This window comes from Barbus barbus (genome assembly GCF_936440315.1).
Source record: "Barbus barbus genome assembly, chromosome: 22".
Taxonomy (NCBI): domain Eukaryota; kingdom Metazoa; phylum Chordata; class Actinopteri; order Cypriniformes; family Cyprinidae; genus Barbus; species Barbus barbus.
In genome coordinates this window covers 18,661,078-18,674,243 of record NC_136750.1, presented here as the reverse complement: position 1 = coordinate 18,674,243, position 13,166 = coordinate 18,661,078, and the positions used below count along the sequence as shown (strand labels likewise).

General features: G+C 43.7%; 1 protein-coding gene across 2 annotated transcripts in view; it reads left to right on the top strand.

Moving 5' to 3' along the window:
- LOC306888373 (craniofacial development protein 1-like) overlaps positions 1 to 13,166 on the top strand; it is a 41,531-nt gene that overhangs the window by 16,155 nt on the left and 12,210 nt on the right. The window contains exons 6-7 of one of the 2 annotated variants that reach the window (XM_079446611.1): positions 11,969 to 12,157; positions 12,417 to 12,575. In XM_079446611.1, the coding sequence (XP_079302737.1) occupies positions 11,969 to 12,157; positions 12,417 to 12,575 (348 nt within the window). The remainder of the gene's footprint in view (positions 1 to 11,968; positions 12,158 to 12,416; positions 12,576 to 13,166) is intronic. The other variant, XM_079446612.1, reaches the window with a different exon arrangement.

Sequence of the window (13,166 nt, the reverse complement as noted above, 5' to 3'; positions counted from 1 at the left end):
TGTTGCCATGTCCATTTTTAAAAGAAAAGCTTATTAAGCATCTTTGGGCTTGTTGTTTGGGCTCGTCTCATAAAGTGTATCCATTTTATGGAGATAGGCAGGTGCAGGTCTCCGTATTTTGGTATGTGGCTTGGATTTAAGTTTGAATTTAAGTTTGACTTGTTCTTATTTGCCTTTTTTTTATATATATTTCAAGATCTGGCAACCCTGAGTCAAGACATATCTCCTTCCCTGTGCTTTTCTGCACCACAACTGTGATATGCGCTTAAAGATGTCATTAACAACAAGTTGTTCAGTTTGGATCTGGACACGATGCATATAATTTCTGCAAATTCGATTGATACCTGCATTTTTCAGTTGAAATTCATTCAGCACGGTTGTAGAATGTGGTTGTCAATTAAAAATAATTAGTCTACTTAAATTACATGTGTGTATAGAACACGATAAAGCAGTAAAAGGTGAATTGACAACCAGATTAGCGAAAATTTAGACATAACACATTTGTGTATATGAAAGACATAAATCACATATTAGGGGCTGGGTGGGGCTGTAAGTGTCACTAAGTCCAGGTGGCTGATCACAGGGGCCCGGGGCCTAAAAGGTCTTTGAACTCTAGGTCTTAGCCCTGTAGGTGTATTTATTTGAATGAGTGTATGTTCATTAGGTGTGCTGCTCATTGTTCACAGAATGTAAATCTGTCGTTCATCGTGTTAGAGGCGGAGCAGAGATGCTCAGAACCTCATGTTCCAACCTAAACAGCTCTTAGAAGATTAAAAAGAGAAAGAAAAATAGGACCCTAAAATTCAGAGGGAGTTGACAGGGAAAATATATTTATAAACTCCAATATCTTTGCCAATACATAATTTATATGTGACTGTCCTTCACAGGACGTGAGGCAAATGACAGTGTAGAATTTGCATGGTCCACACATGGTTTGTTTTACAAATAGTTTTTAGGGCCTCTATATTGTGTTCTTCATCCAAATGTTATGTTGCAGTATGCTATAGTGAAGGAGTGGACAGATTTAAATTTCTCTGTCTTTGCCTCTTGTTAATGCATTGAATCTAAGATTATTACACTTGTTAAGCCTAATTATTTAATGTGTGATTATTTAATTAGTTATGTATCCTCATGTTAATGAATAATGGGTCAGTTTGTGTAAAACTGTATTTTTTTAAATCAACTTTGTGCTTTGGCTAGTGAGTGGTAGGGAAAGCCAGTTATTCTAATTTAGGGTCATGTCCATTAGACACAGATTAGGTGTTTTTTGAGCATTATACAGACACTAAGTGCAGTGTCTTTAGGGTAACTGACAAATTCTAAACAATAAATACCTCAGTAACTATAATTTCATAATACACAAAGCTATAGTCTTCAACAAATGCAGGTCTGTGGATTGTGGGTAATATTTGGGCCATTGCTCACAGCAGGCGAATTGAAGTCTTGACAGTAATTGTCTAGAAATTTATAGTTGAATGTGGCGAATTTGTTACAATTGATGCTTTGATGTTGTACCAGCTGTGCTTTTAAAGGGAATTAGAAGCACAACTTCTCTGAGACTGGTTTAGTTTTCTGTTAGCAGTTCAAACAAACCTGACCCTGAAACCCTGTCTCTAAATTCATAATTGCAGCAGCACTGCCGCTGGCCTGGGAATATTAAAGCTAAAATGATTAGGAAACAAATCTTGATAACTTTACTAGTCAGCCTCACTAACTGGCTTGTTGGGTGCCAGACAATTAGTCAACTAGGTTTTGATGATTAGCATGGCCCATGAAAGCACCATCTGGCTGCAAAAGCCATTTAAAAATCACAATGTATTCTTACAGAATAATGCTATAAAACTGCAAATGCACTGACGTTCAAAAGTCGGGGGTCAGTAAGACGTTTTTTTTATACATTAATACATTAATAATAATAATACATTTTATACATTCAGCAAGGACACAAAAAATGAATCTAAAGTGACAGTAAAGACATTTATAATGTTACAAAAGATTTCTATTTTAAATTATCATGAAAAAAGTCATAAACATATTAAACCGCACAACCAAAATCAATCTATATAAAAAAAATGCTTCTGCACCAAATCAGCATATTAGAATGATTTCTGAAGGATCATGTGACACTGAAGACTGGAGTAATAGTAATGGCTGCTGATTCAGCTTTGCCATAACAGGAATACATTTTTAAAATATATTAAAATACAAAAAAGTTATTTTAATTTGGAATAATATTTCACAATATTACTTTTTTTACTGTATTTTTGATCAAGTAAATGTATCAAAAATGGGCAGTCGTGGCCTAATGGATAGAGAGTTGGACTTGTAACCTGAAGGTCGTGGGTTTAAGTCTCAGGTCCGGCAGGTAACGTTAAAAACGAAAGAGCGTTAATGGACGCACAAATCGGATTTGAACAGTTGCGATATGCTGTGTGGACAGACAGTTATTCAAATCAGATTCCATCCGGATATGCACAAAATTGGATTTGGGCTGACAGTGTGAACGAGGCTTAACTGTCTGTCCACACAGCATATCGCAATTGTTCAAATCCGATTTGTGCGTCCATAAACGCTCTTTCGTTTTTACTGAATGTGCATTGGTTTCTATGGTAATGCCGTTCTGTTGTTATGCCTACGCTAAAAACAACAGTAATAGCAATACAGTTTGCAAAACAGATGTTGTCTTACCGTCGCGGTTGCCCTGTAGTATTATAGCAGTAAATATAGCAGTATATCGTTTTTTCCAGCTTGACTTGAGATGTTCAGCATGTTGTCTGCAAAAAGGTCTGATGTGTTTTGCGTTTTACGTGGCGTGAGGGCGTGAAAAAGCTACGCTAAATCCGATCTGACCAGTCAGACTGAAACAGATTTCCAGAAATGCGATTTGAATAGGTTTCCAAACCACATACGAATGTAGCTCGAAACTGATTTACAACAAATAGGATTTCATGTAGTTCGTTGCTGTTCAGACTATTTAAATATGATCGGATTTCAATCGGATTTGGGCTGACAGTCTGAACGAGGCTGTACAGTATATGATTAAACCATGTACATTAGAAACTTCCTTTATCTGTTGAAATATGCGCAGAGTATGTGCGTGTGAATGTTTTGTGATTTTGATGTTTTGTTACTCCGTGGTCTCTCCTCTGGCTGTTCTTCCAGCTTCCGGCTGTCAGACAGAATGTGGGTCAATTACGCTGTGCTGGGGTCTTATGGAGGACGTGTGCACTGGCTTTATAGCTGCGGTTCCCAGGCCCATGAATGTACGTTCTCGTAAATAGCTGGTCTACAACTAGGCCAGTGTCCGCGCCTCAGGCGGCAAAAGACCATTAGATCTGTCCGAGCAAGCAGGCTACTGAGATAATGGAGATGAAACATTCAGGGTTAGCTGGCATCCATCTCCCATGATGCCCTGTTGCGCCTTCTCTTATGATGTCACAAAGGCTGTAATTACTCACAGAGGAGATGGAAAGACTCGTCAACCAACTGCGGGTCGATGCTGAGTTTATGAGCCAGTCTGTGAACTTACGATGACATAAACGGATATAATGAGGTGGGGGAATCTAGTTCCTGTCTTGAAAGGAGTCAGAATAGGATGTTCCAGCTTTTTCCTCTCCATACACAGATGGGACATGTTGACTCTTTGTGTGCCTTTAAATGAGATGCTAAAAAGACTTCAGTCATGGGAGAACTCTGACTGCAAATAAACAACTGAATTCACACACATTGGCATTAGGGCTGTGCATTGGCAAGAATCTGGCGATACACGATACAGGGGTTGTGATACGATATATTGCGATACTGTAAGCAAAGCGATATATTGGGATATTTCTTATTTTAGGAATAGGATATATATTTTTTAGGAAAGCTGTCATTAAGAACACACCATCATATGCAAACCTTAGCAAATATCTAATATCTAATAAATAGCAATAATCAGTCCCTATAACATTCAACATTATTGAACCACTTTTTGTGCAGTACGAGTAAAGGGGGAAATATTCAAGTGCTTGCATGATTCTTTAGTTAAATGTATTTTATAAAAAGATAAAAATATATATTTATAGACTCTACTTTAAAGTTTCACAGTTTAAGTTAACAATTGTGACATGCAATGTCATAACATTTGATCTGAACAAAAAGACATCTGCTTAATATCAATGAAAAGAAAGTGCTTGCAGGATTCCTAAAGAAAACAAAACAATTGTAAAACAATAAAATAAATACAAATGTTAAACATTCTCAGAACTTTTCAACTTGTATTTCACAGGTTTTTCAGTTTGTGTTTATGTTCCGCGTGGAATTGCCAAGACCGCGACGCGAGCACCGAGGTCCCGGGGCGGACATTACCACAAAAGACCAAATGGTGCCACACTTCAGCTTTGTGCACCGAAACGAGAACTGGAACAATTCTTTCATCCTCCATTACTGCCAGCAAACTATATTAACGCTAACATTAGTGGAGTGCCCTGATGCTAGTATTTCCTGTCACTGTTTAAGTTCAGAGATGAAGACTAGCGGTCGGGATATGAACTCAAAACGAAACAACTGCCATGAATCTAATATGATTTTTTTTATTTTATATCGATATTCCGTTTTGGAGAATCGATACAGTATCGCCAAACAAAATATTGCGATACTCACATGTATCGATTATTTTCTTACACCCCTAATTGGCATATAACCCAGTAAGCTGTATTTTATTAGCCTGTGATGTAACACATACATCTCTCTCAGTTTAAGCACTATGGGTGATGAGACAGGATACAGTCACCTTGGCTCTGCTTTTAGCATTCTGTCTCTGCGTTGTGTACTGTGGTCTGGCTCCCAGCCCAACGTTCCCGCTCACTGCCGCATGGCACACAGGATTGACTATCAGTTGAGCCCTGATTGTATATTGATTCCCTGTCAGGAAGGGTTTAAGCAGTGTTCCTGTTTCTCTCTGTGTGTACATATTGGTTCTGTTGACTAAGCTGTTAAACTGCAGGTAACACTTTCACAATCATCGTCATCTCACTTTTGTTGTTTCTTGTCTCGCTTCACAAACCAGATTGAGTCCGTTCAGTTATAAAGCACTTTAAAATAATGTTCAGTTTGTTAAAGGGAGAGTTCACCCAAAAATTAAAATTCTGACATTAATTACTCACCCTCATGTCGTTCCAAACCCGTAAGACCTTCGTTCATCTTCGGAACACAATTTAAGATATTTTTGATGAAATCCGAGAGCTTTCTGACCCTGCATTGACAGCAATGCAACTACCACGTTCAAGCCCCAGAAATATAGTAAGGACATCGTTGAAATAGTATATCAGTGGTTTAATTTTATGAAGCTACAAGAATATTTTTTGTGTGCAAAGAAAATATAATAATGACTTTATTCAATTTTATTCTCTTTTAACCATTCTCTTTTAACCAGTAAAATTCCACTGTGTGCAGGGATACTGCTTTGCGACAGTTTTAAATGAATTATTCTTCAATTCTCATTTTTAAATGGAAAGGCAAGTGTGCTGCTGTGCTGTCTGTGGATAATTTAATATAGGCTAACCGAATTGTTCATATAAAAATATTTGGTTGTTTTCCATGTGATTTTAATAAGTCTTTGCAGCAGTCAGGTTAGATTTCCTCGTATGAAATGTGTTTGCAGCTGTAACAGAGAGAATATAATTACAGTATTGATTTTACCATTATTGATTTTTACTTTTTGCTGCCTTTTTTGCAACCCAACATTATTTTTGTCTGTGTTGTCTGCCCAGACTGTGACTGTCATGGGAACAGCACTGCAGTGAAACAGCTGGCACAAAGATGCATGTAATCATGGGCTTCACTTGACATGTTTCAGTTTGCAGGTGTGCGTACATACATACGTGCAGTTATAAATTGTCCAGCTAGCAATCCAATATTTTATATATAAATAATATATTTTAAAAATGATACCCATTTGTATATAAAACATTGGAAATATCTAAAAATATAATGCATTAAAAAAATCTATAATATATTTACGTTTTACTTATGGATGAATGTGACCAGATATTGTTAGAAAATATCCAAAGGATGTGGAAAACATTCTTAATAAAGAGTCATTTTGTACCCGCAGATGTTAAAACATTCTTCTTTGTTTCCGTTTTTCTTCTTGCATTTTTCACCTCGCTGTTTTCCTCCTTGAATAGTGTTGACAGTTTTTGCACAGATGACAGATGCATTTTGTCAGACCTTTAGACATTAGTCATGCGTGTCAGTTTGTGGGTCGCCTCATTCCTCTGTGTGCACGTGCACACCGTGTGTTGAACACACAAGTCCTGCTAAATGGACTCGATCACAGTGAGGAAACTGCAACTTGCAGTTCATTAATAAATTAATGAAGTCTTTTTACCCTGCAGTCAAGTAATACAAGTTCATAGCATTCATTTTACTTCAGCTTGAAGCAAGACAGAGCGTTAACAACTGATTTATTTAAGGGAATTTTAAGGATGTGGTGCAGTTTTGTTCTCTCTGTTTTTAAACTGATATTGCAATACCTTCCTACCCAAACCTTTTTGTTTATTTATATTTTATATTCATTTCATATTCTGAAAACAATTGTACCATCTTCCACGTACACACAATTTTCCTTCTCGTTCCTCATGACAGCCTTTCTCCTATGACTCGCCTGAGCGTGAAACCGTCTGTCCTTGGACACCCCGGCACCCTCTAATGCACCCCAAGGTCCTATTGCCGCCCCCCATTCCCCCTGCAGTTCCCCAGCCCTCACTCCCTCTGGCACCCACATACAAGAGGGAGGGCCACTGGTCTGGACTCTTCAGCTCTTTCATTCCACAGATCGTTTAACATTTCATTACTGCAGCCAAGCGCAACCTCAGTGTCAAGATGACTTTGGTAATGTTCAAAACACATCTTTGTTCCGGCAGCATGTTGCGAGACACATACCAGCATAAGATTGCCTCACCTTCCACTTTAGATCATCATTTTATCTTTTTATAAATAAAATCATGAAATATTTTTTACCCTGTTCCTGTCACGGTTCATGAATTCACTGGTTTCTTCATGTCTCGTGCATTGTTGTTCTCTGTGTGTGTGTGTGTGTGTGTATGTGTGAGTGGGCGTCGCCGCTCAGTGCTCATCAGCGCGCCAGCTGATCTCATTACCCGCACCAGCTGCTGCCAATCCACTCACCTATAAAGTCTCACCGCACTCTCCTGTCTTTGTCAGATCGTTGGTTGATGTCCTCTGTGTGTCTTCGCGTGTCGTCTGCTGCCTGGTTCCTGGTCCGTGTTTCGTCTTCTTGGTTCGTCTCACCTGGATGTGCACCTCAGCTGGATTCACCAACACCACTCACCACCTGCACGCTGTCTGTCGAGTCCCTGCGCCACCTGCCCACCCGAGAGACTTTGAGATTCAGTTTGTGTCCTCTGACTATTTAATAAAGCATATTGCTTGCATCCTTGCTTCCTCCTGATTGACCCGTGACAGAACGATCTGACCTGACATGGAAGCAGCAAGCAGTTCCTCGTCCTCGCTAGAAAGATTCGTCCGCTCTAGTGTAGCGCGGATGGAGACGCAGGAGAGGAACATGCAGGAATCGGGTCGGGCTATTCAAGCCCTGGTGACGCAGGTGTCCGAGCTCACCCAGCAACTTCAACATCTGCGAGCTCCCACTGCGCCACTCACACCGCCTATTCCCCTCGTACCACCTGAGAACGCCTCCCCGTCAGAGCCCCGCCTACCAACTCCCGAATTATATAACGGTGAGCCCAATTTTTGCAGAGCGTTTCTAACTCGATGTTCTATGCACTTTTCCCTGCAGCCCAGAACCTTTGCTAAGGAACAAAGCAAGGTGGCTTTTGTGCTCACATTACTGACGGGGAGAGCGGCGCTATGGGGAACAGCGGTGTGGGAGAACCAAGATCCATGCTGTGCCTCGTTCCAGACACTCTCCGCCGAGATGAAGAGAGTCTTCGACCGCGCGGTCGCGGGAAGGGAGGCGGCTCGTGTCCTTGCGGATCTCAGACAGGAGGAGAAGTCTGTGGCCGACTACTCCATTGAGTTCCGGACCTTGGCGGCAGAGTGCCAATGGAACGAGGAGGCGCAGTGGGATATGTTCCTGCATGGGCTGGCTGATCGCGTCCAGAAGGAGATTTACACCCTGGATTTGCCGGCCACTCTCAATGGCCTGATTGAGCTGGCCATTCGGGTGGATTCCCGAGTCTCCAGAGTGGAACGCCGGTTTTCATCCGCTCGGGTTCCAGCAGCCACTCAGGATCTACGAGCCAGCGGCAGGGACGTGGTCAGCCCCGTCTACGATCACGAGCCCATGCAGGTAGGGCGAGCTCGGCTTTCCCGGGAGGAGAAGGAGAGGCGGAGATCCCAGGGCCTTTGCCTTTACTGTGGCGCCGCAGGACACTTTGCTCACAACTGCCCGGTAAAAGGGGCAAGCCCGGCAGTAAGGTTGAGGCTACTGTCGGGTGGGATCTCCGCTGAGAAGACCTCATCGACATCTACACTCCTCCCGGTAAGACTACGATGGTCAACTCACACGCACGACTGTCATGCACTGCTGGATTCTGGGGCTGAGGGCAATTTCATGGACTACACATTTGCACATAAGGCTCAAGTTCTCCTTCTACCCCTCACTCAGACCATCGCAGTCCACGCCCTCAATGGCCAAGCCCTTCCCACCATTTCATTCACTACTGGACCCATCACACTCATTGTATCTGGCAACCACTCTGAAACCATCTCCTTCTACATTCTGGACTCCCCCCTGGCACCCATTGTTTTAGGACACCCCTGGCTCACCGAACACAACCCCAGGATAGATTGGCAGCAGAAATCAGTATCGGAATGGAGCACTAAATGTTATGAATCTTGTCTTATGTCTGCCTGTCCGTCTGTTTCTGTTTCTACGTTTCAGGAGGAGACAGTGGATTGGTCAAACGTGCCCACGGAGTATCACGACCTGAAGGAGGTGTTCAGTAAGTCTCGTGCTGCTTCTCTCCCTCCGCATCGTCCCTATGACTGTGCTATAGAGTTATTGCCAGGTACGTCTCCGCCTAAGGGCAAGTTATATTCACTTTCTGTTCCAGAGAGAGAGGCTATGGAGAAATATATTTCTGATTCTCTAGCAGCGGGGTTCATCCGTCCCTCCTCTTCTCCAGCGGGGGCGGGGTTCTTTTTTGTGGGGAAGAAGGACGGGTCTCTGCGACCTTGTATTGACTACCGGGGGCTGAACAACATCACGGTAAAGAATACTTATCCTTTGCCGCTGATGTCCTCAGCCTTCGAGAGGTTGCAGGGAGCGTCAATCTTCACTAAACTGGACTTACGTAACGCTTATCATTTGGTCCGCATTAGGAGGGGGGATGAATGGAAGACTGCCTTTAACACCCCCAGGGGGCACTTTGAATACTTGGTTATGCCCTTCGGGCTGTCCAACTCCCCGGCAGTCTTCCAGGCACTCGTCAACGACGTGCTGCGAGATATGGTCGATCAGTTCATATATGTTTACCTGGATGACATATTGATTTTTTCTTCTTCTCTCCAGGAGCACGTGCAGCACGTTCGACGAGTGCTTCAGAGGCTGTTAGAGAATGGGCTTTTTGTCAAGGCGGAGAAATGCGCTTTTCACGCACAGTCTGTTCCTTTCTTAGGGTACATTGTGTCGTCTGAGGGAGTGCGTATGGATCCTGAGAAGGTTAAGGCTGTGGTGGATTGGCCAAGTCCAGATTCCCGTAAGGCCCTACAGAGGTTTCTGGGGTTCGCCAATTTTTACCGGCGGTTCATTCGCAATTTCAGCCAACTAGCCTCACCTCTGACCGCCTTGACCTCCCCCAGAACTACGTTCAGGTGGTCAAACGCAGCTGAGGCTGCGTTTGCCAAACTGAAAGGCCGCTTTGTTTCAGCCCCCATCCTAGTTACCCCTGATCCATCACGTCAGTTCGTGGTGGAGGTCGATGCGTCAGAGGTGGGGGTAGGTGCAGTGCTATCCCAACGTTCTCCGGCAGACGACAGAATGCATCCATGCGCGTTTTTGTCTCACCGTTTGTCCCCTGCCGAAAGTAATTATGACATTGGTAACCGAGAGTTGTTGGCAGTCAAATTAGCATTGGAAGAATGGCGTCACTGGTTAGAAGGGTCGGGGGTACCTTTTATCGTATGGACCGATCATAAGAATTTGGAATACATTAGAACTGCTAAAAGATTGAACTCCAGGCAGGCTCGGTGGGCACTTTTTTTCGGACGTTTTGACTTCACTCTCTCGTATCGCCCGGGTTCTAAAAACATCAAACCCGATTCTCTATCTCGTATTTTTGACCGTTCCGATCGCCCGTCTACTCCCGAGTGCATTTTTCCGGAGACCTTAATTGTCTCCACACTCACATGGGAGGTCGAATCGAAGGTCAAGACGGCCTTACAAGGGGTAACGCCTCCGGTCGGATGCCCACCGAACCGGTTATTTGTGCCAGAGGGATTACGGTCCGACGTTATTCAGTGGGGACATTGTTCCAATGTGGCTTGTCATCCAGGAGTCAGTCGCACTACATCTTTAGTCAAGCAACGATTTTGGTGGCCACTTATGGCTCGTGATGTTCACAGTTTTGTTTTGGCTTGCTCAGTTTGTGCCACTGGTAAGACTTCCAATAGACCCCCAGATGGGCTCCTTCAACCGCTGCCGGTCCCTTCGAGACCCTGGTCCCATATCGCTCTAGATTTTGTCACCGCCCTCCCACCCTCTCAGGGTAACACGGTAGTTTTAACCGTGGTGGACCGATTCTCGAAGGCGGCCCACTTTATTCCCTTGCCCAAATTACCCTCAGCCAAGGAGACAGCGGTAACAGTCGTTGACCACGTCTTTCGGTTACATGGCCTCCCGACGGACGTGGTTTCCGACAGAGGTCCCCAATTTGTGTCCAAATTTTGGCGAGAGTTTTGTAAGTTGCTGGGTGCTACTGTTAGTCTGTCCTCAGGGTTTCATCCCCAGAGCAATGGTCAAACTGAGAGAGCCAACCAGGATTTGGAGAGAACGTTGCGATGTCTGGTCTCCAAGAATCCTTCCTCATGGAGCCAACAACTGTCAATGGTGGAGTACGCCCACAATTCGTTACCAGTGTCATCTACGGGCCTGTCTCCGTTTGAATGCAGTATAGGTTACCAGCCACCAATTTTTCCTAGTCTGGAATCCGAAGTCGCGGTTCCCTCCGCCCACGCCTTTGTCCAGAGGTGTCATCGCACTTGGACTAGAGCCCGCGAGACTCTACTCCAGGTGGGAGCGCGCACCAAGGCCAAGGCCGATCGCCACCGGTCTAGACCTCCCGTATACGTCGTCGGTTCCAAAGTGTGGCTTTCTACTAAGAACATTCCTCTCCGCTCCGTGTCTAATAAACTTGCTCCTAAATTCATTGGCCCGTTCGCTGTCACCAAGATCATTAGTCCGGTGACAGTCCGCCTCAAACTCCCTCCAGTGTACAGGAGGATTCATCCCGTTTTCCATGTGTCCAAGATTAAACCTGTGTTTTATGCACGCATAAATCCGCCAGCCCCGGTTCCCCCACCGCCGCGACTCGTAGAAGGGGAACCCGCCTATTCGGTCAATCGTATTCTGGACTCTAGGCGGAGGGGACGCGGATTCCAGTACTTGGTGGACTGGGAAGGTTACGGTCCGGAGGAGAGAAGTTGGGTACCTGCTAGAGACATTCTGGATCACTCCCTTATTGATGATTACAATCGACAGGTAAGGGAGTCTGGGAACGCCAGGAGGCGTTCCTAGGAGGGAGGGTACTGTCACGGTTCATGAATTCACTGGTTTCTTCATGTCTCGTGCATTGTTGTTCTCTGTGTGTGTGTGTGTGTATGTGTGAGTGGGCGTCGCCGCTCAGTGCTCATCAGCGCGCCAGCTGATCTCATTACCCGCACCAGCTGCTGCCAATCCACTCACCTATAAAGTCTCACCGCACTCTCCTGTCTTTGTCAGATCGTTGGTTGATGTCCTCTGTGTGTCTTCGCGTGTCGTCTGCTGCCTGGTTCCTGGTCCGTGTTTCGTCTTCTTGGTTCGTCTCACCTGGATGTGCACCTCAGCTGGATTCACCAACACCACTCACCACCTGCACGCTGTCTGTCGAGTCCCTGCGCCACCTGCCCACCCGAGAGACTTTGAGATTCAGTTTGTGTCCTCTGACTATTTAATAAAGCATATTGCTTGCATCCTTGCTTCCTCCTGATTGACCCGTGACAGTTCCTTTGTCTGTCTTTCTGCATTTTTAAACAAAATTATTTTGATGCAGATGATCTGTTTCCACTTTAAAATCCAACAAAAATGTCACTGGAGCTTGTTTTTGCCCCTCTCAGTTAGAACAGCCAATTTTAATATTAAAAAAATAAATCCTGATCCAAAATATCTTTTATGATCTTCCTTCCTCTAGTGTGAAGAGGCCAGTGGGCATGGGGAGCATCCTGAATAGCTTCGGGGCCAAAAAGCAGAAGATGAGCACTTTGGAGAAGTCTAAGATGGACTGGGATGCCTTTAAAACAGAGGAGGGCATTTCAGACGAGCTGGCAATCCATAATCGAGGCAAAGAAGGGTATGTTTAAGCCTCATTAGTGACCCAGACAAACACATAATCTCATATTATCTCCCATTAGTGTCTCACACTAGCTTCTGAGATTTTCATCAGAGCTGAATAAATATGCTTAAAGCCACAGTGTGCTGGCATATTATATTTCGGTGCAATTTTTATAATACATTACAATTCATTAATTATCTACTGATGTTAACTGGATAGTAAAATGAATGAATTTGGGATAAAACCATATGCTACGCATGCATTTGATTAACATTCTGACCTTTGCAGTTGCTCTTAGGACTAGGGATGAGCATTTTGTAGTGAGTACAAAAAAAGTAGATTCTGATCTCAAAGCTTCGTCCTTACTGTTTCTCTGTTAAAAGATCTGCACAGTCTCTTGTTGGTTTTTCTGCATATATACGTGTAGATTTGGGTGTTAAATACAATTGGGCAAAAAAGTATTTAGTCAGCCACCAATTGTGCAAGTTCTCCCACTTAAAAAGATGAGAGAGGCCTGTAATTTTCATCATAGGTACACTTTAACTGAGCGACAGAATGGGGGGAAAGAATCCAGGAAATCACATTGTAGGATTTTTAATTAATTTAATT